The sequence below is a fragment of the Tachyglossus aculeatus genome, chromosome 1 (assembly GCF_015852505.1).
Source record: "Tachyglossus aculeatus isolate mTacAcu1 chromosome 1, mTacAcu1.pri, whole genome shotgun sequence".
Lineage (NCBI taxonomy): Eukaryota > Metazoa > Chordata > Mammalia > Monotremata > Tachyglossidae > Tachyglossus > Tachyglossus aculeatus.
The window spans coordinates 125136206-125163420 of NC_052066.1; the positions used below are offsets into that span (position 1 = coordinate 125136206).

At 40.0% G+C, this 27215-nt stretch overlaps 1 protein-coding gene across 3 annotated transcripts in view; it reads right to left on the bottom strand.

Moving 5' to 3' along the window:
- Positions 1-27215, bottom strand: part of ADGRB3 (adhesion G protein-coupled receptor B3) — a 705027-nt gene that overhangs the window by 40108 nt on the left and 637704 nt on the right. For 2 of the 3 annotated variants that reach the window (XM_038748662.1, XM_038748664.1), the window contains exons 25-26: positions 20354-20452; positions 19880-20051 (exon numbers count right to left, since the gene is read on the bottom strand). In XM_038748662.1, coding sequence (XP_038604590.1) covers positions 19880-20051; positions 20354-20452 — 271 coding nt within the window. The remainder of the gene's footprint in view (positions 1-19879; positions 20052-20353; positions 20453-27215) is intronic. The other variant, XM_038748665.1, reaches the window with a different exon arrangement.

Here is a 27215-nt window from a genome sequence, read left to right on the forward strand (position 1 = left end):
TGTTTTGATGTGCTAATATAAATGCTCAGGTAATTGGGCTGTGCTTTTCACCCACTCAGAATTTCTAGTTCACCAGACTGGAACTGCCAACTAAACAAATATCAATCCAGGTGTATTTTACTTCACATTAATAACTCTTTATTCTGACACCAAGTAAGATGGAAGCTAGGTGCATTTATGCCTTTGAAAAGTATGATTCTATTGCACTGAAATTTAACATCAGTCCAGTTGGACATAGTCATTGAGTGAATTTAAAACATTCTAATCAGTCTGCATTAAGATAGTTTAGCATCTTCTGGCTGAAATAAAATGTGAAAATTACTTTCTACCCATGTAGGATAACCTCAGAAATTGGTTTTATTTCACTGGTTTGTGGGCTGATTCATTCATTCATTCACTCAATTGTATTTATTGAGCGCTTACTGTGTGCAGAGCACTGTACTAAGCGCTTGGGAAATACAAGTTGGCAACATATAGAAACGGTCCCTACCCAACAGTGGGCTTACATTCACGCAATCGTATTTATTGAGCGCTTAGTGTGTGCAGAGCACTGTACTAAGCACTTGGGAAATACAAGTTGGCAACATATAGAGACGGTCCCTACCCAACAGTGGGCTTACATCAGTGCATGTGCTTACAGTAGTGTTACTAAGCTCCAATTTAACCTGGTTGTTGAGAGTATAAAAGCTATTTAACACCACACACATTTCATGTCTATTCACAATCTGATCTTTGAAAAAAATTAATACAAGGCAGGGATGACAATAATAGACCTCTCTCAGTAATCAAGTTAACAATAAATCCATAGTATTTAGTGAGCACTTATATATGTGAGTATATATATGAGAAGCAGCATGGTATAGTGGTTGAACACAGGCTTGGGGGTCAGAAGGTAATGGACTCTAATCCCAGCTCTGCCACTTGTCTGGGCAATTCACTTCTCTTCTCTCTCTGCCTCAGTTATCTCATTCATTCATTCAATTCATTCAGTTATATTTATGAGCTCTTACTGTGTGGAGACTGCTCTACTAAGCACTTGGAAAGTAAAGTACATAGATAAAGAGAGACAATCCCTGCCCACAACAGGCTTTCAGTCTAGAGGGAGAGAGGCAGACATCAATACAAGTAAACAGGCATCAATAAAAATAAAAATAATTATACATATATACATAAGTGCTGTGGGGCGGGCGGGAGAATAAAGGGAGCAAGGGGAGGTGACGCAGTAGTAGTAGTGAGAAGCAACATGGCTCAGTGGAAAGAGCCCGGGCTTTGGAGTCAGAGGTCATGGGTTCAAAACCCAGCTCCACCAATTGTCAGCTGTTTGACTTCGGTCAAGTCACTTAACTTTTCTGTGCCTCAGTTAACTCACCTGTAAAATGAGGATTAAGACTGTGAGCCCCCTGTGGGACAACCTGATCACCTTGTAACCTCCCCCAGTGCTTAGAATAGTGCTTTGCACATAATAAGCACTTAATAAACACCATCATTATTATTATTATTATGGGAGTGGGAGCTGAAGCAGAGTAGGGTTTATCAATCAATTGTATTTATTGAGTGCTTACTGTGTGCAGAGCACTGTACTAAGCACTTGGGAAGTACAAGTTGGCAACATATAGAGACAGTCCCTACCCAACAGTGGGCTCACAGTCTAAAAGTTTAGTCTGTGAAGTTAGTTTAGTATGTGAAGGCCTCTTGGAGGAGGTGCACGTTCAGTAATACTTTGAAGTGGGGAAGAGTGATTGTCTGGTGGATTGGAGGAGGGAGGGCGTTCAAGGCCAGAGGCAAGACGTGGGTCAGGGGTCGGTGGCGAGACAAGAGAGATCGAGGCACAGTGAGAAGGTTCACACCAGAGGAGCGGGCTGGGATACAGAAAGAAAGAAAGGAGGTGATGTAGGACGGGGCAAGGTGATGAAGAGCTTTAAAACCAAGAGTGAGGAGTTTTTGTTTGATACAGAGGTGAACAGGCAACCACTTGAGACTTTTGAGGAGGGGGCCGAGACATGTCCTGAACATTTTTGTAGAAAGATAATCCAGGCAGAGAAGTGAGGAATGGACCAAACTGGGGAGAGGCAGGAGGTTGAGAGGTCAGAAAGAAGGCTGATGCAGTAATCTAGGTGCAATAGGATGAATGATTATACTAACTTGGTAGTGGTTTGGATGGAGAGGAAAGGTGGATCTTGGTGATTCTGTGAAGGTGAGACCAACAGGATTTGGTGACAGATTGGATATGTGGGGCGAATGAGAGAGCAGAGTCAAGGATTACACCAAGGTTACAGGGTTGTGAGACAGGAAGGATGGTTGTGCCATCTACAGTGACAGGAAAGTTCAGGAGAGGATAGGGTTTGGGAGGGAAGATAAGGAGCTCTTTAAAATGGGGACTGAGACTGTGAGCCCCACATGGGACTGGGACTTTGCCCAACTTGATTTGCTTGTATCCACCCCAGCACTTAGTACAGTGTCTGCCACATAGGAATTGCTTAACAAATACCATTATTATTACTATTGGCATAATGGGAGAAGAGAGTGCGGATGTGGGAAGGAGAGAGCTGAAGTAATGCCTTAAATACTGGAATTTCTGCAGGATGCATAGAGAAATGCTTAAACACAAAAGGTTTTAGAAGTAAAGACGGGAAAAGAATCAATCAGTGGTATTTATTGAGCACTTACTGTGTGCAGGACACTGTCCTAAGCTTGGGAAAATACAAGAGAGTTGGAAGACATGTTCCGTGCCCACAGCGAGCTTACAATTGAGAAAACAACATTTTATAAAAAATGATCTGGGCAGCAAAGAGATTGGAGGCCCATTGTTGCGGAAGTCAAACGGGGATGTGACAAGGGCCCAGACCAGTGGTGGCCTCTTGGGTGGCAAGGAAGTGACATATCTTGGAAATGTTGTGGAAAAAAAAGACCGGCAAGATAGAGTGACAGGCTGAATATAAGGATTAAAGGGAAGGGAGGAGTCGATGATAATACAAAGTTGTGGTCTTTGGAGAGTAGAGTCCATTAGATTTGGCAAGAAGGAGTCATCAGCAGTCCTGGAGAATGCCGTCTCCATCATGGCCTACTAGATAGAGCACAGGCCTGGGAGTCAGAAGGATCTGGTTTCTTGCCCTGGCTCCACCACTTGTCTGCTGTGTGACCTTGGGCAAATCACTTCCCTTCTCTGTGCCTGTTACCTCATCTGTAAAATGGTGATTAACTCTGTAACCTCATGAGGGACAGAGACTGTGTCCAACCTGACAACCTTATATCTACCCTAGCGTTTAGCATGGTGACTGACACCTAGTAAGTGCTTAACCAATAGGATGAAAAACCCCTCACATCCAATCCGTCACCAAAACCTGCCGGTCTCACCTCCACAACAGCGCCAAGATGTGCCCTTTCCTCTCCGTCCAAACAACTACCTTGCTGGTTCAATCTCTCATCCTATCCCGACTGGATTACTGCATCAGCCTCCTCTCTGATCTCCCATCCTCCTGTCTTGCCCCACTTCAATCTATACTTCACGCTGCTGCCTGGATCATCTTTGTGCAGAAATGCTCTGGGCGTGTTACTCCCCTCCTTAAAAATCTCCAGTGGCTACCAGTCAACCTATGCATCAAGCAAAAACTCCTCACTTTCGGCTTCAAGGCTGTCCATCACATCGCCCCCTCTTACCTCACCTCCCTTCTCTCCTTCTACAGCCCAACCCGCACCCTCTGCTCCTCTACCACTAACCTCCTAACTGTGCCTCGTTCTCGCCTGTCCCGCCGTCGACCCCCGGCCCATGTCCTCCCCCGGCCTGGAATGCCCCCCCTCCACACATCCGCCAAGCTAGCTCTCTTCCTCCATTCAAAGTCCTACTGAGAGCTCACCTCCTCCAGGAGGCCTTCCCAGACTGAGCCCCCTTTTTCCTCTCCCCCACCCTGCCCTACCTCCTTCCCCTCCCCACAGCACCTGTATATATGTTTGAAGAGATGTTTTACTCTAACTTGTACATATTTACTATTCTATTTATTTTGTCAATGATGTGCATCTATCTTTACTTCTATTTATTCTGATGACTTGACACCTGTCTACTTGTTTTGTTGTCTGTCTCCCCCTTCTAGACTGTGAGCCCATTGTTGGGTAGGGACTGCCTCTATATGTTGCCAACTTGTACTTCCCAAGCACTTAGTACAGTGCTCTGCACACAGTAAGCGCTCAATAAATATGATTGAATGAATGAATGAATAACAAAAAAACAGATTGTAAAAGGTCAATAAAGGAGTTGGAGGACAGGAGGTTTGGGATAGCAAGTGAATGCAACCCATTCTGGGAGTTTGAACACAGATAGGATAAGATAGATAGATAAGATAGAACACAGATGGGGAAGCAGCATGGCTCAGTGGAAAGAACGCGGGCTTGGGAGTCAGAGATCATGGGTTCGAGTCCCAGCTCCTCCACTTGTCAGCCGTGTGACCTTGGGCAAGCCACTTAACTTCTCTGTGCCTCAGTTACCTCATCTGTAAAATGGGGATTAAGGCTGTGAGCCCCAAGTAGGACAACCTGATCACCTTGTATCCACCACAGCGCTTAGAACAGTGCTTTGCACATACTATGTGCTTAACAAATACCACCATTATTTTTACTGTTATTATAAGGAGGAAACAATCAGTGGTATTTATTGAGCACTTACTGTGTGCAGAGCTCTGTACTACATTCATTCAATCATATTTATTGAGCACTTACTGTGTGCAGAGCACTGTACTAAGTGCTTGGGAAGTACAAGTTGGCAATATTTAGAGAAGCAGCATGGCTCAGTGGAAAGAGCATGGGCTTTGGAGTCAGAGGTCATGGGTTCAAATCCCGGCTCCGCCAATTGTCAGCTGTGTGACTTTGGGCAAGTCACTTAACTTCTCTGTGCCTCAGTTATCTGTAAAATGGGGATGAAGAATGTGAGCTCCCTGTGGGACAACCTGATCACCTTGTAACCTCCCCAGTGCTTAGAACAGTGCTTTGCACATAATAAGCATATAATAAATGCCATCATTATTATATAGAGCCAGTCCCTACCCAACAGCAGGCTCATGCTTGAGAAAGTTCAAAACAATAGAAGTTTTTAAATTTTTTTTGTTTTAATTGTATTTGTTAAGCACTTACTATATGCCAGGCACTGTATTAAGCTCTGGGGTAGATACAAGTTAATCAGGTTGGACACAGTCCATATCCCATGTAGAGTTCACAGTTTTAATGATGATTCTTGAAATTAGATAACTGAGGCCTAGAGAAGTTGTGACTTAACCAAGGTCACAGAGCAGACAAGCGGCAGAGACAGGATTAGAAAACAGGCCCTCTGACTCACATGCCCCTGCTCTTTCCACTTAGGCCATACTGCTTGTCATAGAGTTGATAAACAAGATCCCTTCCCCCAAGGAGTTTACAGACTAGAAGGATGTTTGTACTTCAGCCTGGCTGAAGGCAGGGGGTATCAAGGAAGAAAGGGGATAAGTAGGAAGGGAGGACAGGATGACTTATGAAATGCTACCAGAAGTAGGCTCGAGAATGGAATGAGATATAGGAGAAAAGCCCAGGAGGGAGTGTAATCCTGCTGGTCTCCTTATTCCCAGTCAACAGTCCTCCTGCTGGTGCCACCCTCCACTGTCACCCCCAGACTGGGAAACATCAACCTTTCCCAGGAAGAACTGGGGATCCTCTCTGCTCTCATTGATGGGTAGCCCAGTGTGGGGACCGAGGAATGGTCTGGTAACTATGGAAACTATGGGATCCACTCTATAGGGGATATGAGCATGGTGGAAGGCATAGGAAAGGTAGCTATCAGAGAGTGGTTAAAGAAAGTCAACAAGCATTCAAAACCTGATAGGCAAACACAAAGAAGCTCATCTTTAACTTAGTAATAGCTCTAGTTCATGTTATACCCCCGCCTATAGTGAGTAATTTCTCTCAGATGAAATGGGTTCTTTATAATACCCTATGGTGGAGTTTCTGGGAATACTTTCTCATTCCAAACTAACAGAAAGGGCTGTTTAAACGTAGAATTATTATGTCAGTGTCAAGGAGGAAATGACTATCCTGGCATAGAAACCTAAAACATGGCCACTTCTCTGAACAGTGCCTTGCACATAGTAAGCGCTTAACAAATGCCGTTATTATTATTATTATTTTTGTCTGTAAATAAAAATGCAAAGTGATTGGAAATTTTACAGATTATTAGGTACAGAGAGGAGAAATATGACAGGAAATGAAGCAAGTCTAGTAATAATAATTGTGGTATTTGTTAGGCGCTAACTGCATGCCAAGCACTGTATTAAGCACTGGGGTAGATACAAGATAAATTACACAGGACTCACAGTCTAAAGGGAGAGAGAACAGATAAACTCCATTTTTAGGTGAGGAAACAGAGACATAGAGAAGTTGTTACTTGCCCAAGATCACAGAGGAGGCAAGTGAAAGAGTTGGAATTAGAACCAACTGGGACCGTACTCTTTCCATCGGGCTATGCTTCTTACAAAGGATTAAAAGCTATGACTTTGAAACTTTCTTATGGTATAGAGAGAAATTTAGGCAGATTCAGGCTTCTAATCCCACGTCTACTACTTGCCTGCTGTGTGATTTTAGGCAACTCACAACTTCTTAGTGCCACAGTTTCCTCATCTATAAAATGAGATTCAATACCTGTTCTCCTTCCTCCTTAGACTCCAAGCCCTGTGTTGGACAGAGACTGTGTCTGACTTAATTATCTGCTATCTATTCCAGCACTTAGTACAGTGCTTGGCACATTGTAAGCATTTAACAAGCACCACACGTATTATTACGGTTATTATGCACCCAGCCTGGTGCAGTTTTCAACTTTCCTGGAATTATGGGAGATTACAGAGTGGGCCAGTACAGGTGGAAGCCTAATTATAGCACTTAAATGATGACACATATGCTTGACTTGAGGCAAGAGTGATCCCAACTACTACCACACTGATCCAAGCACTTATCCTATCCTGCTTTGACAACTGCATCTTCTTCCTCACTGACCTCCCTGCCTCTGTCTCTTCCCACCCCAGTCTATAGTTCACTGAGCTACCCAGATCACTTTTCTAAAAACAGTTCAGTCCAAATTATCCCACTCCTAAAGAACCTCCAGTTGTTGCCCATCCACCTCTGCATCAAACAGAAACTCTGTACCAATGGCTGTGAAGCACTCAATCAGCTTGTCCCCTACTACCTTACCTCGCAGATCTACTACAGTCCAGTCCAAACACTTTGCTCTACTAATGACAGCTTGCTCACTGTGGTCCAGTCTTGTCTATCTTGCCAACTATTCCCTTCCCACTTCTTCCCTCTGGCCTGGAACTCCCTCCCCTTCCATATACTTCAGATCACCACTCTCCCCACCTCCAAAGCCTTATTAGATCATATCTCCTCCAAGAGGCTTTCTCAGACTATGCCCTCATTTCCCCAACACTCTCTGCCTTCTGCATCATCTATTACCTGGCTCTCAGTCTTTGGGCATTTGTTATTCATCACATCCCTGGCCCCACAGCACTTATGTATATATCCATAAATTATTTATATTAATGTCTGTCTTTCCCTCTAGACTGAAACCTCTCTGTGGACAGGGAACATGTTCACCAACTCCAGGCAGGGAACGTGGTTACCAAGTCTGTTATATTGTATTCTCCCAAGCGTCTAGTACAACACAGTAAATGTTTGATAAGTACCAATGATTGATTGATTGATTGATTGGGGTAGTTTTCATTAGGATTCTAGAAGTTCCAGATAGTCCAATTCTTTATCCCTCAGTTGATACAAAATTAAGCATCATCCATTTCATTGCTATCCCTATTTAAGGCCTTAGTAACAACATTTTATTTATTTTCCCGTGGAAACATAAGTGAATGAAACCAGAGGGAAGCAACATGGTCTAATGGAAAGAGCACAGGCCTTGGAGTCAGAAGACCTAGGTTTTAATTCCAGCTCCACCACTTGTCTTTTGTGTGACCTTGGTTAAGTCACTTAACTTCTCAGTACCTCTGTTTCCTCATTCGCAAGATGGGATTCAATACCTGTTCTCCCTTTTAGTTAAACTTTGAGCCCCCTTTAGGACCTGATTATCTTGTATCTGTTTCAGGACTTAGTACAGTGATTGGCAAATAGTAAGTGCTGAAGAAATCTTTCAATTAAAGCACTGCAATCCAAAGAAAATGGGGTCTTGAGTGTAAATAGCAGATCAAATGTAATTTAGACTCCATTTCTTCCAGAACTATCCATAAAAGAAACTAAAACAACTGTAGTGAAAAAGCTTCTGGTAACTTTGTGTCTCTTAAAGCAGCAAATAAACTGAAAATTGGAGCTGGAAATTCAGGAGCTGGGGCATATTTAGAGTTTAGAGGAGAAATAATAGTGGTTGGGGTCCAAGAAAGTTAGAATAGTGAAGGATAGATTTCAACAGAGGGAGAGAGGAGACAAAGACAAGTGAGGTATTTTTATCCAAAGCAGAAGCACTTTCAAAGAGGCAAGGTGGCCTCACTGTTCTTGCTATGTACTATTCTTAGTGTGTTTGTAGGTGGATGTAACTCTTCGTTTTTGGCAAGATATTTTATATGAAAAAGGAGTTCAAAGTGGTAGTCTACGTCTCTCTGAGGAGGGTATGATATAGGGACAGAAGCTAGAGCACAAGTACTCCGTTAGTACTCTTTCAAAGTAAGCTGGCAGAGTGAAATAGTAAGTGGTTGCCAGATTTAGAGATGGAATGGAGTTAGCAAATAGCAACGTTTGGCAGGAATTCAGCTTAATAAACCTCAGAGAGTGAGGCCATGATAGTTGGAATTGGGTGGATTTGAAAAGATGTTTGATAAAGCTATAGATCTGAAGAGATTCTAGCTTTTAGCTTTACTAGACAACCCAGCTCCCTTAGCCTTCTAATGTTCCCTGTACTTTACATTTTTCAAACATTTCACTGGAGAGGGTCACTACCATTATCTGTGGCTTTAGCAGCTTAGTACGATGCTTGGCACAATAGTGAGTGCTTCTCAAATACCACCATCATGCTAATCACATCAGCCCATTCCTTCAGAAGCTTTCCCTCACTCCTTACATGAAAATCAACCTTCTAACTTTTCTGCCTAAGTCTTTCCAACTGGCAGCATCTAACTATCCAAGTCCCCTTATCATCCTTTTAATACATTTTTGTTTGGTCTTATCTGTCTGGAGCCACACCACCGTACCTAAGCAATGACATGATGACTCAGTATTTTTTTTCTGCTCCATCCTACTGATGTGAGTCAAGATGATTTCATAGATATATGCCTATGTGATTAGCTAGCATGATAGTATAGCATATTCATTCATTCAATTGTATTTATTGAGCGCTTACTGTGTGCAGAGCAGTTTACTAATCACTTATGTGTATATATATATGCAGATATATATGTATGTATATATATGTAGATATATATGTAGATATATATATCTTAAAATCATGTCTAGGCAAATGTAGATTTCTACAAGGCCAGAGAAGAAATTAATCTGGCCTGGGAGAAAAATTACTGAGGGCCATTTAGCCCAGTCATTGACCTGTGTACCGCAAGAGGCTTGTGGGATGCTTTTGATGTCAAAGAAGCCCCCATTCTTTCCCTTCCCCAATGTACTCACCATTCTCCTTGCCCTCTCATCTCTCCCAGTTCGACCCAAGCAAGCAGGGCAGGAAGAAGGACACATCCCTCTAGATTGTGAGCTTACTGTGGGCAGGCATTGTCACTCTTTATTACTGCATTGTGCTTTCCCAAGCACTTAGTAGAGTGCTCTGCACATAGTATGCACTTAATAAATACAACTGAATGAATGAATTATTGGAGAAAGAATTTGAAAGCAAATGCAATCAAGTTTGGTAAAAGGGGAGTGTGTGTGTCTGTGTGTGTGTATATATGTAGAGAGAAAAAAACTGTATATAAACGCATTAGATGGTAAATTCTTAGAAGGCAGATAGTATATGTATCATGCCTAGCATATAATTCTCCATAAATATGTTCAACAAGAGTAACAAAACAGTATTTTAATGTCTCTGGTTAATGTTGCCAAGCAGTAATAAAAACAATTTAAACTTATTCCAATGCTTTTCAAACTGCATAGCAACCAGTGCATTTTGGGATCTGTATTTTCATTTAAGAAGGAACTGAGATTCAATGGCCAGTTGACCCAGAAAGGCATTTCAATTCTAACTTTATTTGCTAGAGCTTTATCCAAGAAGATTTATTCTAGTCAGCCTATTTTGGGCTCCTGCAGATTTCATGAGCATCCTTGCAGCTTTTGCAGTTCTAGTCTAAATCACATGTAAATGCAAAGTGCATATTGATGATAATGCAGATGAAAATTCCTATTGTATAGATTCGGAAGGATAGCCTATGTGTTTTATGTCACAAACAAAATTTTGGAATAGCTATATATCACACTGTGCTACTTAGTGATTACTCATATGGGAATCTATATTTCACTCTATTTCCCTTTTTGTGTCTGCTAAGAGAGGTGTTTCTCATAGTTGATTTAATGCCTATTTCTAGATGACACTCTGACTGCTTTCATTATGCCATGGAGATAAACAGATCCAGAGGTCTTGCTGTTGCCTCAAACTCAACATGACAGTCAGAACTCCTTGTCATCTTACCTAATTAGCCAATTTTCCTGATTACCTTGATTAATGCTTCTATCTTTCATGCACAATAGTGTAGAAATCTTAGAGATCTTTTCATTGTCCGTGCAATGTAGTCTTGCCAAAAACCTGCTGATTTTTCAGCCCCAATCTCCCCCTTTCCTCACTTTACCTAGGTTACACTGAAGCTACACTTGGGAGGTTTTTCCTTTCCTATACTACTTGCATTTTTAATTACTCCTTTTCATTTGATCCTTCATTTTGAGGCTAAGATTATTTTTATAACACCCTAGACTGTGAGCTCTGTGTGGGACTGAGTCCTATATGATTATCCTGCATCTACTCTAGCACTTAGTACAATGTTTGACACCTAGTAAGCATTTGAAGGCCACCAACTAGCACACTAATCAGATCACCCCATTCCTTCAGTGTCTTCCACTCACTCCTTCCATGAAAATCAAGTGTCTAACTTTTCTGCCTAAGGCCCTCCAACTGATAGCACAGTGCTCTGCACAGTAAATGCTCAAAAAATATGATTGACTGAATCAACTATCAGAGGTCTCATCTCCAGACCTTTCTGTATCAATTTTTCTGGCACCCATGCTAGCTTTTTTGTTTTTATGGTACTTGTTAATCACTTGGTTAACAAGTGATTATGATACTTGTTAATCAGTGCCAAGAACTGTACTAAGTGCTGGGGTAAATACAAGATCACCTCTTTTTAATAATTCCATGTCATCTACCAGGCCTTCTTATTTCTAAAACATTTCTCATCGAGGCTTCTCCTGGCTCTCTCATTCCTCCAGAATCTGTCTGAAAATGTGCTCCCCATAAAGTCTTACATGCTGAAGTTGAAGGCTCTTGATTCTGACATCTATAGTGCATTCACATTGTAACCATGGAACACCATCAACCCAAAAGTCATTCATTGACCAAAAACGGAGTGCAAATAAGCATATGGCTTGCTTTCCTTCTTCTTCCTCCTTGATTCAAAAATAACACATCTGTCTCCCAATGGTTTGGTAAACAGAGGTTCAGGTCTGTCACCTGAACTAGAATAGGCAAAAAAATGAGCAGGAAGAAGGATGGATAATAAGCGAATGGACATGCCCCATATTTTTTCTCTCTTCCCTGCTCAGTTAAAAGGTCAGACTGTAGTTCAGTTGCTTGGAGGATCCTGAGTAGGATCCTACCAGTGAGGCCCAAAAGGCCCTCACTGAGTCAGACTCAGGGGAAGGGATAGCAAATAGCAATTTTGTAGATCCCTAGACCATTTGGGCCTGGATTTCTCTGGCTAGGAAACAGACTTCAGTTATATAAGATCTGTTCCTGCAGCATCCCATGATCAAGAAGCTCTGTAACACTGTACAAGCACTGGGGCTGATACAAGATAATCAGGTTAGACACAGTTCCTATCACACTCAGAAAACAGATATTTAGTCCCCTTTTTACAGAGGTGGATACAACCCAGACAACTTAAATGTTTTGTCCAAGGGCAAACAACAGGGAAATGGCAGATCTGGAATTAGAACCCAAGCTCCCTGACTCTGACATCTGGGCTCTTTCCACTAGGCTATGTTGATGGCTAAGACCCTACCATTCCAGTGTCCTAGGTTGTAGGATGGCATAACTTGCTGGCCAAATAATAAGCAAAGGGAGGATAGGAGGTGGTGTTAATCAGTCCTGGGCTACCAAGTAGCTGTATTTGTCCCACTCAGCCAAGTGGATGGGATGGGGTAATTCCTGAGCCACCTACAAGATTGATAGGGTTTACTTATCTAAACTTTTGATTACCCAAAAGGCCCTCAGTCCAAATGTTTTGGAATCATCAGAATCTGTACCTACTTAACTCCCCAGCTTTACCTTATTCTTTGTTGTAATTATTCAGTCCCTATTGCAAACTCTGCCTGTTCATTGGCTTATTGCTTTTTGATTGCTCTCATCTGTTTCAGATAAAGCTGCTTGAGGACTTGTACCTTGTCTTTTATTTGTTCTGTGCAGTGGCCCCGGCACAATTTGGTGATCATTCAACATGAATAAGAATGCTTCCAATCATTCTGTCCTTCTAGTAATAACTGTGGTATTTGGTAAACACTTACTATGCACCAAGCACTAAACTAAGCACTGGGCTCGTTACAAGATGATCAGGTCAGACCTGCGGCTCACAATTTAAGTAGAAGGAAGAACAGAGTTTTTGGTCCACATTTTACAAGAGGAAGAAACTCAACACAGAGAAATTGAATGGCTTGCCCAAGGTCATGCATCAGGCAAGTGGCAGAGCCAGGATTGGAACCTCTGACACCCAGACCTGTGCTTCTTCCACTAGGCCATACTGCTTCTTCCAGTAGGTCTTGCTGTATACTGCAAGTATATATGGAATGCCCACAGGATGCACAGCACTGAATTTCACTTTTCCAGGTCTGCCTATCCTGCTGCATTCCAGAATCTTGTCAGTGATCATGGAGAAGACAGGTGACTGGCCTGTCAACCTAATAACCCTACCACTACAGAGCTATCACATCCAGAGAAAAGCAGCAGCAAAATTATCCATGTAAATGCTTTTCTTTATGCTCGCACCCACTTAGTGAGAGGGATTGGCTAAAGGTAGCTTTTTTAGTATCCAAATCTGGCGTTTTTTTTCTTTCTTGACATTAAGAAGCAGGATTTTTCTTGGAACCAAGCACAGGGAGAGAGACAGATGAGATGAACGTGTGGGTACCAAGGAAGTGGTTTCCCTAGCAACTGTAACCAGTTCAGTGCTTTCCTACTCTACTCTTTCCTGCCTAGTTTTTCCCTAGCAATTTTGAAATGTAGATTGTAAATAATATGTATAACATGTGCAAATGGATTCTAACTGAAAGATGTAGATTAAATGAACAAATATGTGCATTTATTCCTCCTGCTTAGTAGAGTCTTCAAAATAACTTCAGGGAGTTCTTGTGAAATGTTAAAAATCTACCTGCTCCAAACAGGGTGGGAAATTGTACTGTAATAGAGTTCTTCCTCTTTTTGCTATTCCTTTACTTTTTTCCTCTGGTTCTAGCCTCTGTCTTTTTTAAAACCACTGGACACAGATGTGTGTTTCCTTTGCTCTGTAGATATTTTAAGAAGGTTAGAGAAATAGTACAACAGAAGAGTGACCGAGTAGCTCTAGGGAGAATAACAAAAATGCAGTTTTTCCCAAATAAAAATGAATTTGTGGGTATTGGTTTATGGAGCACTATATATCATGCTTCACTTGGGTTGAATCTTCAAGGATTAATGATTCAACTAAGCACTTAGTACAGTGTTCTACATGTAGTAAGTGCTCAATAAATACCGTTGATTGGGTGATTCAATTGTCCACTTTCCTAAAACTAAAAATAAGAGGATTGGAATAGAAGTGAAGAAACTATAGTTTTTGTTCATTGGTTTTTACAGTCAATTGCAGGATTAAAATCGGGAATGCCAATTATCAGGGCAACTTTACAGACAAATACAAGGTGTGCCTTTAACACTTCATTTGATAGGAAAATGCAAGGAAAACAGCTGTTTCTGCTTTATTTTGCTTTACCTGCTACCTTGCTCCTTCCACATTTGGACCTGCTTTTGGGCCAATGGAAAGAACATTCTTCTGGGAATCAGGAAATCTGGATTCTAGTTCTGATGATGCCTGTTGGGCTTCTGCTGTCAGTGGAGAAGGTTTTTTTTTTCTTTCTTTAAATGATATCTGTTAAGCACTTACTAAGCTCAGGGGTAAGTACAAGATTATCAGGTTGAACACAATCCCTGTCCCTCATAGGGTTCAAAGTCTCAAACCCCATTTTACAGAAGTAACTGTGACCCAGAGAAGTTAAGTGACTGCAGACAAGTGGCAGACCTGAGATTAGAACCCATGTCTTTCTGACTCTTAGGCCCATGCTCTCGTCTCTAGGCCACACTTCGGCATTCTTTGAGGTGGTCAGGCCCAGCAGAAATCCTGAAAATTGGCTGGCTGATGGGTATGAGAGAGAAACCACAGTGGCTGTCGAAACAACTATCTGCTGGTTCTCCTATTATCTCTCTGGCTACTCATTCTTAGTCTCCTTTGTGGGCTCCTCCTCTGCCTCCCATCCCCTAACTGTGGGGGCCTCTCAAAGTTCAGCTCTGGACCCCCTTCTATTCTCCCTCTACACCCACTCCCTTGGGTGAACTCATTCACTCCCATGGCTTCAACTACCACCTCTAGGCAGATGACACCAAAATTTACATCTCCAGAACTGATATTTCTCCCTCTCTGCAGTCTCACATTTCCTTCTTCGTTCAAGACATCTCTACTTGGGTATCTTCCCGTCACCTCAAGCTTAACGTAACCAGAAAACATTCCTCATCTTCCCTCCCAAACCTAACCTCCCCATTACTTTCCCATCACTATAGACAGCACTACCATCCTTCCTGTCTCACAAGCCTTTTTGTCATCCTTGACTCCTCTCTCTCATTCAACCCACATATTCAATCCTTCACAAAATCCTGTTGGTTCAACCTTCACATCGCTAAAGTCCACTCTTTCCTCTCCATCCAAATTGCTACCATGTTAATATAATCACTTATCCTCTCCTGCCTTTACTGTATCAGCTTCCTTGATGACTTCTCAGCCTCCAGTCTGTACTGCTGCCTGGATCATTTGTCTACAGAAATGTAAGGACATGTTTCCCCACTCCTCAAGAAGCTCCAGTTGTTTGCTCATACACTTCTGTATCAGACAAAAACTCCATTGGCTTTAAAGCACTTGCACCCTCCCTCACTTTACTACTATCCTACTACAACCTAGCTGCACACTTCTATCATCTAATGCTAACCTTCTCAGTGCATCTCAGTCTCATCTATCTCTCCACCGACCCCTTGCCCATGTCCTCCGTCAGTCTGAAACGCCATCCCTCCTCAAATCTGACAAACATTTACTCTCCCCCCTTCAAAGCCTTTGAAGGCACATCTCCTCCAGGAGGCCTTCCCTAATAAACCCCCTTTCCTCTTCTCCCACTTCCTTGTATGCTGCACTGGCTTGCTCCCTTTATTTATTCCCCCTCCTCCCAGCCCCACAGCATTTATGTACATATCTGTAATTTATTTATTTATATTAATGTCTGTCTCCCCCTGTAGACTGTAAGCTCATTGTGTAAGGAGTGTGTCTGTTCACTGTTATATTGTATTCTTCCAAGCGCATAGTACAGTGCTCTGCACACAGTAAGAGCTCAATAAACACGATTGAATGAATGAATGGAAGATGCAATGGTTCAGCATTGACACCAAACTTCCAATCATTTTGACCTGAAGTGAGTCCATCATTTAAAAAAAGCTTTAGTGTATTTTTCACAGTGTGCTGAATTGCCAGCCCACTTTGTCCTTGCACTCTGTGCCCTAGGATAATATGTCTCACTGGGATGAAAGAGTACAAGAGATTCTGATCAAACAACTAGCTTCAAAATCAATTCCTCTTTGTGGGGTCTCAGTCCTGAATCAAGGCTCCGCTGTTTTTTCTGACAGGAGACTTCATCCTCAAGCTCTAAATTTATACCCACTCTTTTCAGACACATTTGAAAGATAGCTATTTGATGTTTGAAAAATGCTTTTTAGTTTTTAGGGAAAACATTTTAAAATGAAAATAATTAGTCCATCCAATTAAGGAAAGTCACTTTAAATATCCTATTAGCAAGAATCAGGCGTACAGAGAATACACTGATCTCTCTCCACTTTGATCACAATGATAGGTTCCTTGAGCTACAGAAGGAAGTGTTAGAAGAAGGACTTTTGATAGGTCAATCAATAAATGGTATTATTGAGCACTTACTATGTACAGAACATTGTACTAAGTGCTTGGGAGAGCACAATACGAAGAATTAGTGGATAGTTCTGTGTCATAATGAGCTTACAGTCTAGAGAGGGAGACACACATTGAGGTAAATAACTTATAATATATAATTTAAAGATATGTACATAAGTGGCGTACGGGAGTGGTACAAATATTAAATGTCTAACGATCACAGATCCAAGTACATAGCTGATGCAGAAGGGAGAGAGAACTGGGGAAAAGAGGGCTGGGAAGGGTTGGAAGAGATGCGACTTTAATAATGGTTTGAGCGGTGGCCTGGCATATATGGAGTTGCCAGGAGCTCCAGGCCAGGGGGCAGTTCCAAGCTAGCGGGGGACAGGTAAAAGGTTTGTGACCTGGGAATTCTCAGCATGTTTTTAGGATCTGACAGACATGAGACTTCATGATTCCCTTTTTCATTTTCATCAGAAACAGTGCTCATAGCTGATGAGAAATGTTTAGGGACTCAATAGCTTGTAATCATTATAATGCCACAACATTTAAATAGATCTTATATAATTCAATATTGGGACCATAAAGTGTACGGAAATAATGAATTTATTCAAAGGAATATATGCTGGTACCTGTGCAGTAAATGTAGTTGGTTTCACTATCCTAAGCAGAACTCTCAGTTTATTTTATCTAATCCTGACTGCGCCACTTGTCCTCTGTGTGATCTTGGGCAAGTGACTTAACTTCTCTGTGCCTCAGTTACCTCACCTGTAAAATGGGGATTAAGACTGTGAGCCCAATGTGGGACAATCATTATTATTGTTATCTTGTTTAATGTATCTTCATCTGAGAAAACAGGATATTGGTTTTAGTGAAAGGCTCCCAGCACATGATTTGTGTTAGTTGCTAACATATCAGGTTTAGGCAGAGTTTCTGTTCTGATAAGGGAAACTCAGGGGCCAGCCTGAATGAAAGTTTCACATATCTATAAACTCTAGTAAGTTAAAATTTTGCAATAGTGATCCAACATTAAAAATGATTGAAGTTCAGCTGTACCACTGAAGGAGAAGCCTTGTGAAGGGTGTTTTATTTCCTCTCCTGTGGCAGCTGCAGCCTTTGATTAATATACAAAGAAAATAATTTCTCTTAGAGATAGTCCACAATCTGTGATAACCCTGATCTCCTCACACTTTCTCTTTAATACACTCTACCATATGTTGCCTATATGGTAAGATTTTTCATTATTTCTAAACAAATGTGAACATTATCAACAGGTTATCAACAGAAGTAGGATTTCATGTGGAACCACCTTGATTTAATTAATATCATCCTACTAATGTTCCATTTTTGTTTACCGTTATCAATAAAGGAATCTAGTAGATTTCCAGGGGCAGCTATGCTAGGTAGTAATTTGTTTTTGATGGGAAGATTAATCAGGCTTTAAAGCTGGAGATGTAATCAGGTTTACAAAATAATGAAATGGCTTTCTTTGCCATATGAATGCACTTTCTAATCTGTATTTACTGTTCACATAGAGACCTTGAGCTAACAAGTGTAACAGGAGCTGACATGTATCTTATTGTGATAACCAGTAGTGTTTTCTTCTAAACCCACCTGATATCAGGTAAAGACATTGAGTAATTGTTATGGGGCACTTTGGACAGTGTTTACATATATGTGGGTAACCATGTGTACTATTCTGAAATGATTAAACTCATAAGCTTAGTTTAACAATATAAGTAGGAAGATACATTTTAAGAAAATAGCCATCAATCACAATGCTTCTCAAATAGATGCTGAAGTTCAGCACAGAGTCATTCTTTAATCTAACTGTCCATTTTGCAACTTATCAACACTTTTCCACACAGGTTAAAAGCAGTTCTCCAACTCTAAACATTCTGCAATGGACCACCTCTCTTGGCAGATTTGGTGAAGTTTAGTGCCTTAGAATGTTAAGAATAGTTAATTGCACTTTTCATTATCTCTCCTCAACTATTGCATCAGTCTCTTCACTGATCTCCCTGCCCTCAGCCTCTTCTCCAAACTCATTCTGCTGCCCAGATCATTTCTTTAAAATATAATTCTATGCACATCTTCCCCCACTCCTCAAACACCTCCAGTGGTTGCCTATGCACCTGTACATCAAAAAGTACCCTTATCTTTGGCACTAAGGAACTTAATCAGCTCCCTGACTCCTATTTAGCCTCACTTCTCTACCGCTACAAACCAATGACCCACACAGTTAGCTCTTCTAACACCAACCTAATTATTGTATCTCTGTGTAATTTCCGTCACAGTCAACCTCTTGCTCACATCCATCCTATTGCCTGGAATCCCTCCCACATCATATCAACAGACCACCACTCTTCCCAACTTCAAATCCATACTAAAAATCAATCAATTGTATTTATTAAGCACTTACTGTGTGCAGGGCATACAGTACACTTAGTACTTGGGAGAGCACAACACAACAATATAACCAACACATTCCCTTTTCATAATGAGTTTACAGTCTTCATTTATATTCCAAGAGGGCTTCTCTGACACCTCCTCTTCCTACGCTATTCACCCTCCCTTCTGTATTGCCTATATACTTGGGTTTATGCTCCATAAACACCTTGCTACTCATTACCCCACAGAACTTATGTAAATACTCTTATAGTCTTCTGCTTCCCCTATCTGTAATTTATTTAAATGCCTGTCTCCCCTACTAGACTGTAAGATCCTGGAGTGTAGGAACTGTACTGTACATTCCCCAGCACTTAATGCAGTACTCGGCACACAAGGTTAACACTCAATAAATGACATTGATTAATTGGATCTGCTTTTATGAATGAACCTCAAACATGACCTGAAGAAGGTATGGAATTATACTTTTTTTGCCTTTCATAGATAACAACTTCCAAGCACTGGCAACTTGAGTATATTTTTATTCTTTGCTGGGCACCAAATGCATATCCATGGTAGCAGTTGAACATTTACCATAGTTTAATAACTATGGCAACACTTGCCATAAATTCATTAAAAATGAAATTGTTGAAATATAGGCTGAGTTTTAGAAACGGATCATCTAGAAGGTAGCATATATCAGTGGGTGCTTTCTGAATGTGTTACGTTCCTTTATTTCCTTATCTAGATCTCTTCTGCATCTCCTTGTAATCTCAATCACTGGTCCCCAGCCCAGTTATAGTAACTCTTCCAATTTTAATTTTTCTGCTCCCTCATCTCTGATTCTCAGACCTGGAGGTTGTTCTTAGATTACACAGACCTATATATCTTATGCAGGTTCTTTCCAAGATCCACTGGCTTTCTTTTTTTAAACACTCCTTGCAGCTACCTTTCACAATCTACATTCTGAAAGACTGGCTCTTCGGGTAATGTGTTTTAGCAGGAAAAAAAATATGCAAACTTCAAAAGACAAAATCCTATTAAAAATCCCCAACTTCCTCCCAAAACGTCCTAGTCCTGGGGTTATTTCTTACCTCCCGTCGAAGAACACAGTGGACCATGACAATAACAAAGCCTTGTAATGAATCAAATACTGCAAAAAGTATCTGAAATAGTATTGATCTTTTGTCTGTCATGGCCAGGACAGCAGACATCCAGGTAAGAGCCAAAAGGGGTAAGACGACACAGGAACTCCAAAGAGATGCCCTATTCAGAGACAGAGAAAAATAATGTTACAGAACTGGAAGTCATTTTCAAAACAGTAACCACACCCACTGTTCAACAAACCACTCAGTGGTGGTGACAACCATTAACTTGATAACAATGCACTTGGGTATTTTTATTTTCTATACAAACTAAACCAAGGTAAATTATAAAGACAGTTGGCAATTATAAATATTTAAGTGGGTTCAAGGTTCAAGTATTAGCAAACACAATTTTCATCATAGCATTTCTCACATGCACTATATAAGATTTGTAACAAGAAGATGTAAATGATTAGGACTAACATGGCATTACTGGCGGTGGTGGCTGACAAAGCTGTTGTTGAAACTACTCCACACTTGGCACATTTGAGCGTCAAACCGCTATGAGGCTCACTCATCTGACTGCAAACAAACAGAACACCCACAAAAAGAACAAAATATTGAATTTTCACCAAAAAAAGTTGCTACTGCAAGTTAGCTTTTAAATACAATTTCATGCAGAAAAATAAGAATACTTATTGAGGATGAATGCTCTAAGTTGTTTCAGAGCTGCATTTGAACTACATATTTTCTAAATTTCAACTATTTGCACTGAGCCTTTATTTCATGCAAAGCACATTTTTCTCATTTACACTATAAATTGACCTAATGTCTGATAGAGTTGGCTCAATACAATGATCTGACCATAAGCATGCAGTAGTGTAGACATAAAATGAAATCCCTCTATTCAGACCATTTAAAGGCTCAGAGTTCAGACATTGCTTTTGTGGAGTAATGAGTGTCAATGATTTTGAGTAGTAAATCAAAATGAATTTCACAAAAAAAATGTTTAGTTTTGGTGGATTTATCAGTCTAAGACCTTGAATCAGATTACCACCCTGAAAATTCCTAAATATTTGCTTTACTTTTTGAGTTTTGGGTTGGTCTGAATACAGGGGCTGAAATGTATGAAATTTAATGAAATATTAAGAATCAAAGGGCCAAGTATTCTTTTTTTAATAAATTTCAGAAGATACACATTTTTTAAAACGGTCACTTGGTTATATTTTGTTACAAATCCAGCAAAAAGGTTGTAAATATTCTGATTTCTTTTCTGCAGGGAAATTCATTCAACTGTATCTCTGCCTATATTAAGTAACTTACTGACGTCACACAAGCAAATCTGTGCCACAAATGAAAACTAAACAAGTACCACAGTTAGGGAAAAAGGATGTGACTTAACCATTCTGAGGAGGCTTACAATAAAATTCCTTCATGCCCTTGTCTAAAAAGAAATCCTTGAGTAAAAATACTCCTCCTTTCTTCTGTGATATGTATCTTTTTCTCAACTTCACTTTAAATTCTTGTCATATGAGAAACTTGCCTTGTTTCTCCATTATTTTAAAGTTATGGTGAAATTGATCCATAGAATAATTGCCCCCTGGCATTTGACAATGATTCATTAAGAAGATGTGAATATTTAGGAATGTGCATTTGAAAATACATTAAATACAAACTAATTCCATAAAGATTTATTAGGAAGATGTGAATATTTAGGAATGTGCATTTAAAAAACACATGAAATACAAACATTCCACAAAGACACCCAAGTTGGAATAAATCTATAAATGATTCACAGTTCTGTGAAGCTCATAGGTGCTAACGTTTTAAGAGTGATAAAAAGCATCTAAATCTGATTTGTATCTACCCCTTCTCTCTTCCAGTTAAGAGCAACTATCTTCTTCCTTCCCTGCAGTGTTGTTGTGAATATAAAATGAAATAACTCATATTGAAAGCAAATTGGAATAATATAAAAGCCCTTTACAAATTTTAGATATTATCATTTCCATCTATCTACATATCCAAGCACACCAGAAAATGGCTCTAGACCTGAGATCCTGTCTGATTTTATTTCAGGACTGTAAAAATGTGAGCAGGCAGTGGGTCTTTTATATTGTTAAATTGTCTCTCCGAAGTAATAATAATAATAATAATAATAATAATAATAATAATAGTAATAATAGTATTTGTTAAGCGCTTACTATGTGCTAAGCACTGTTCTAAGTGCTGGGGAATTACAAGGTGATCAGGTTGTCTTAATCCCCATTTTACAGATGAGGTAATTGAGGCACAGAGAAGTTAAGTGACTTGCCCAAAGTCACACAGCCGACAAGTGGTGGAGCCGAAACTAGAACCCATGACCAGCAGACACTGTGGGTAATACACACAACAATGCAATCAAATGTTTTTGTAAATTTTGGTTTTAAGGGAAAGTGTCCATATTTCTTTTTCATCTACTCCCAGAGATGACATCATTAATTATTGGTTTTTGCAATGTAGTCTTGGAAGCAGGTACCCATCTTTCCAGTGATTAAAGATAATTGATTTGGCTGCAGTCAAACTGTTGCCTGTGGCTAAAGATATCTAGATAATGATGAGAAAAGCAGTCTAATTTAATTTACATTTTTTAGTAGTTTTATAATTACTTCAATAGATCCTGATTCCCAGAGGATGTTTTTTCTTTGGGGTCTTTAAAAAGGCACTGTCAGGTCACTTTCAAGTTATTCAGGTAAGTTTCTTGCTACCATATAATCACTCACTAAAAGACTTTTTATTATTCCTTAACCAAATTTAATTTTTTCCCCAAACAAAGCTTAAAAGAGTAAGCAAGTTTATCTTCTAACATGGCCAAAATGAGGCAGAATTAGTAAGTTATTAAAAGGATCACTTATAGGATTTTAATATCAGGACACAATAAAGGGAAAAGGGATTCGAGTACCAAGTGGAAGAGAATGGGAAAAAGAAGGGATGTGGTTATTGTTATTAGACAACTGTTATTAGACAGAGTGAAAATAATACAATTGCTAAATTCATTATATAAATATGTAAGTTGCATAGGGTTGAACCAAATGATTGTTTAGCTTGTTTGTTTTATCTTTATAAGGATCAGTGCTCTAAAAATGACTGAACTAGGATGTGGTTAAGAGAGGTAGGGAATAATAAACCTGGAAATGCTTTAGGTAGTGTTGAACAAGAAGTATGTCATTAAGCATTGACTTCATATTAAGGGCTTATACTAAGCCCTGAAAAGAAATACAAGGACAACTGATTTGAAAATGGCCCCTGGGTCTTAGTTTGGAGATGCAGCATGGCCTGGTGGAAAGAGCAAGGGCCTGGGAATAAGAGGACTTCGGTTCTAATCCAGGCTCTGCCAAATGCTTGCTGTGTGATCCTCAACAAGTCACTTAATTTCTCTTTGCCTTAGTTCTCCTTTTCCCCTTCTACTTTACAAATAGCACTATGTGTCAAACACTGTTTTAAGCATTGGGGTAGACACAAATAGGAGGGATAGAAGGGACTGAATTCCCAGTTTATCTATGTGGAAAGAGCAGCGAGGGACCTGGAAGTTAGAGGGCACAGATTCTGATCCTGGCTCTGCCAGTTCCCTACTGTATACTTAGAGAAGTCACCTAAATTCCCTGTGTTTCTGTTCCCCCATCAATGTCTGTATTCCCTCCTACTTAGACTGTGAGCTCCATGTGTATATATGTTTGTATGTATTTATTACTCTATTTTATTTGTACATATTTATTCTATTTATTTTATTTTGTTAATATGTTTTGTTGTCTGTCTCCCCCTTTTAGACTGTGAGCCCGCTGTTGGGTAGGGACCGGCTCTATACGTTGCTAACTTGTACTTCCCAAGCACTTAGTACAGTGCTCTGCACACAGTAAGCGCTCAATAAATATGATTGAATGAATGAATGTGGGACAGGGACCTTGTTTTACCTGATTAACATATCTATCCCAGCATTTAGAATAGTGCTTGCCACATACAGAGAAGGAGCTTAAATATAATGATGATGATAACAATAATGATAATAATAATAATAGTAATAATGCATTTAGTGAGAGAAACTGTTTGGCTCAAGGTCTCACAGCATACAAGTGATAGAGCAAGGATTATAACCCAGTTCCTCCGACTCCCAGGCTAGGGTTTTTTCCACTAGCCATGTTGTTGCTGCAGATTGTTACTGTTGGGAGGAAATAATTCCGGGACCCCCTCATATTTCATGGGAAATGTGGCTAAGATAATTTGAAAGATGGGAATAATAAAGTGTCCAGGAGAAGGATATGGAAACTCAAGGATGTTTAATTTCTGATTGAGATTCTGGGCATCAACAAAATACAACCTTCACAATTTTGGGAGAGAGGAAACAGGATATAATAGTATAAAGTAAGATATCATGGGACAGCAAAAATTTTGTTATTTTTGCATTAAGTAGCATATTAATACTCTTGTGCCATCTGGATAGCACTACTTGGACAGCATTTTTGGTAGTGGTTTTGGGTGTTCCTATGTCATACTGGAACCTTCTAAGCCAACTGCAGTTTGAATTCAGTAGTAGCAACTGGAGGTAGGGACAATTGGAAAAAAAGGGAGGGAGCTTGGTTCAGAATATTTTTGTAGCTGACACTTGGCTCACTAATACAATATACTGAAATATCAGTCTGAGCCAAAATGCAGAGCAGGGAAGCATGCTTTTCCCTTTAGACATTGGACCGTATAATCCCCAGAAGGTATTTGCTCTCATCATGGCTGTGGCAACACAGCTGCCTAGATAAATTAGGGAACATCACATTTTTCCTTGAAGTATCTGAATTACTTGGGAAAATGTTTTGCTTTTACTAGGGTCTCAGTGCCCTGAGTGCCTGGTAGATATGGTCTCGGTCTTTGTTTGGAACCGAACTCCACGGCAAGCCTCATGGAAGGCTACTATTTGAGGAGAAACTAGTACAGAGCTACACAACAAAGCACGTTTTATTCCTTAGAAGAAAAGTGTGGTACTAATATTCTACTTTGGGATTAAAGGAAAACTCCCAAACCTCTAATTTTTTCCCTTTTATTCTCTGCTCTCAATATATCAATGTGATCACCCTTATTCTCAAACAGGATCTTATTCTCAAACAGAAAAGCACCAAGTATTGACTTAAAATTTTTTCACTACAGAAAATTTCAGCTGAAGCACTGGATGATGCAGATGAGACAGGCAAATAGGGAAAAATGACAAGGTAGGTATTTTCTCTGGCTGTGACAATTAACACAAAATGTTTCTTATTTCAATCCCAAAACATTTTATTTCATGAATGTATTTAATTACTCAAATTATAACTGATAATTCAAATTAAGTAAACGCCTAATTTAGAACATTTTTATCATCTACGCCTTCCTTTTTATCCTCTTTTCAGTTTCTAACAAAAAGGAGAAATCCTTTTGGCATGTTTACTAGTTCCCATTTCAAGCTTTCAATTTTCCTCTTACACTGCAAAATATACAATGAGAAGTGGTCCCAAATCAATTTCTGAAGAAATTTCTGCATAAATATTTGTCTTGCACTTTTTATAATGTGAGCCCAAAGTAAATCTATATTCTTATCGTAACCCTACTAATTGACTGAGCACATATAGATTACCATTGAACAATTAAGAGTAAAGAATTTCAGTCAGATTATATTATATATTATATACTTTATAGTGTATTCAAGTGAGAAGATTTTAAATAGGTAGCTGCCAACTCTAGAACTTCTAACCTCTCTGTGGTTTTACCATCATGATGTTTAGGATTTGGCTTTTCACCCAATTTAATCTCTCAAAAATCTGTTTTCAAATGCCATTAAACTGAAATAAAAAGCTGAAAAAACTTGATACTATTTCTGTTTTTTCCAAAGCAAAAAATGAAAAATTGATCTATATTTTCTTATCTTATGGCATATCAGTCATGCACATTTGCATTATTTCTGATGGTGCCAATGGATTCTACATATCTGTAGTATGTTTCTGTAGTCATATCAAAGGTTGTTTTTTTTTTCTGTAGGGTTTCCCTTTTGACCCCCAGCTAAAGAGCAATTGTTAAACAGTTTTTGGGTGCCTAGTGGCTATGGCTATCTTTACATGATTTTTTATAATGATTAATAGTGATTTTAGTATTTATTAAGTGCTTATTATGTGCCAATCACTGTACTAATTGCTGGGGCAGATACAAGAATATTAGATTGAACTCTGTTCACCTGTGACTCACAGTTTAAATAACTTTTATGTGACTTTCACCCTTCTTTTGCCCAGTGTAGAACCTTCCTTCAAAACCAGGATTTGGATATTGTCATAGCCCTTCCCATGCAAATTTCATCCTCTGGGGCAGTGTGAATCTCTGCCCATCCAAGCTCAAAATGTGCTGCTGTTCTTCCATCAGTCAGATATGAAGGGGCAGGGGTTTCCAGGTCAGGAGAACATGGACAAGGGGACCTCAGCGATACAGATAAGGGTGATGTACAGAGTAGGTTGGCATTAAAAAATGAAGTGTTTGGGTTGGTTTGTAGTAGGTGATTAGTGAGCTAAGGTAGGAAGGGGCTAAGAAACTTGGGTGTATTAAAATGTACTTTAAGAAGTTTCTGTTGGTTACAGATATGTAAGGGGAACCAATGGAAGTTTCTAAGGAGATGTTAGGATTTGGACTGAGAAGTGTTTTAGAAAATTGACGTGGGCAGCAGAGTGAAGTATGGACTGGAGAGGGGAAAGACAGACAGCAGAGCGGACACTGAGGAGGCTGATTCAGTAGTCGAGGTGGGATGCAAGTGCTTGCAACAGCATTGTAGCAGTTTGGATGAAGAGATGTTGGGAAGGTAGTCAATGACAGAATTTGGTAACAGGTAAAATATGCTGGCTGAATGAGAGGGATGTGCTTTTGCTATTTGTGCTTTTTTGATTTCACTCATTAGTGATACACTTGTTAAACTTTGTCTTCTGATATTAGTCCCCAAAGTTCTTAAGATAGTACTTTACCCCAAACCAGGATGCTTGATGCATGTTATTGACCAATTGAATATAATCACACTTAATAATTGTGGTAATTGTTAAGCACTTAAGTGCCAGGCAGGCACTGTACTAAGTGCTGGAGTAGATACAAGCTGATCAGATAGGTTGCAGTTCCTGTACCTATGTGGTAATCCCCACATAGGCTGTCTTAATCCTGTTTTACAGATGAGATAACTGAGGCCCAGAAAAGTAAAGTGACTTGCCCAAGGGCCCACAGATGACACCTGGCACAGTTGCAATTAGAACCCTGGTCCTTCTGACTCCCAAGTTCCTACTCTCTCCAATAGGCCACAGTGTTTCTCATTAGAGAAGCA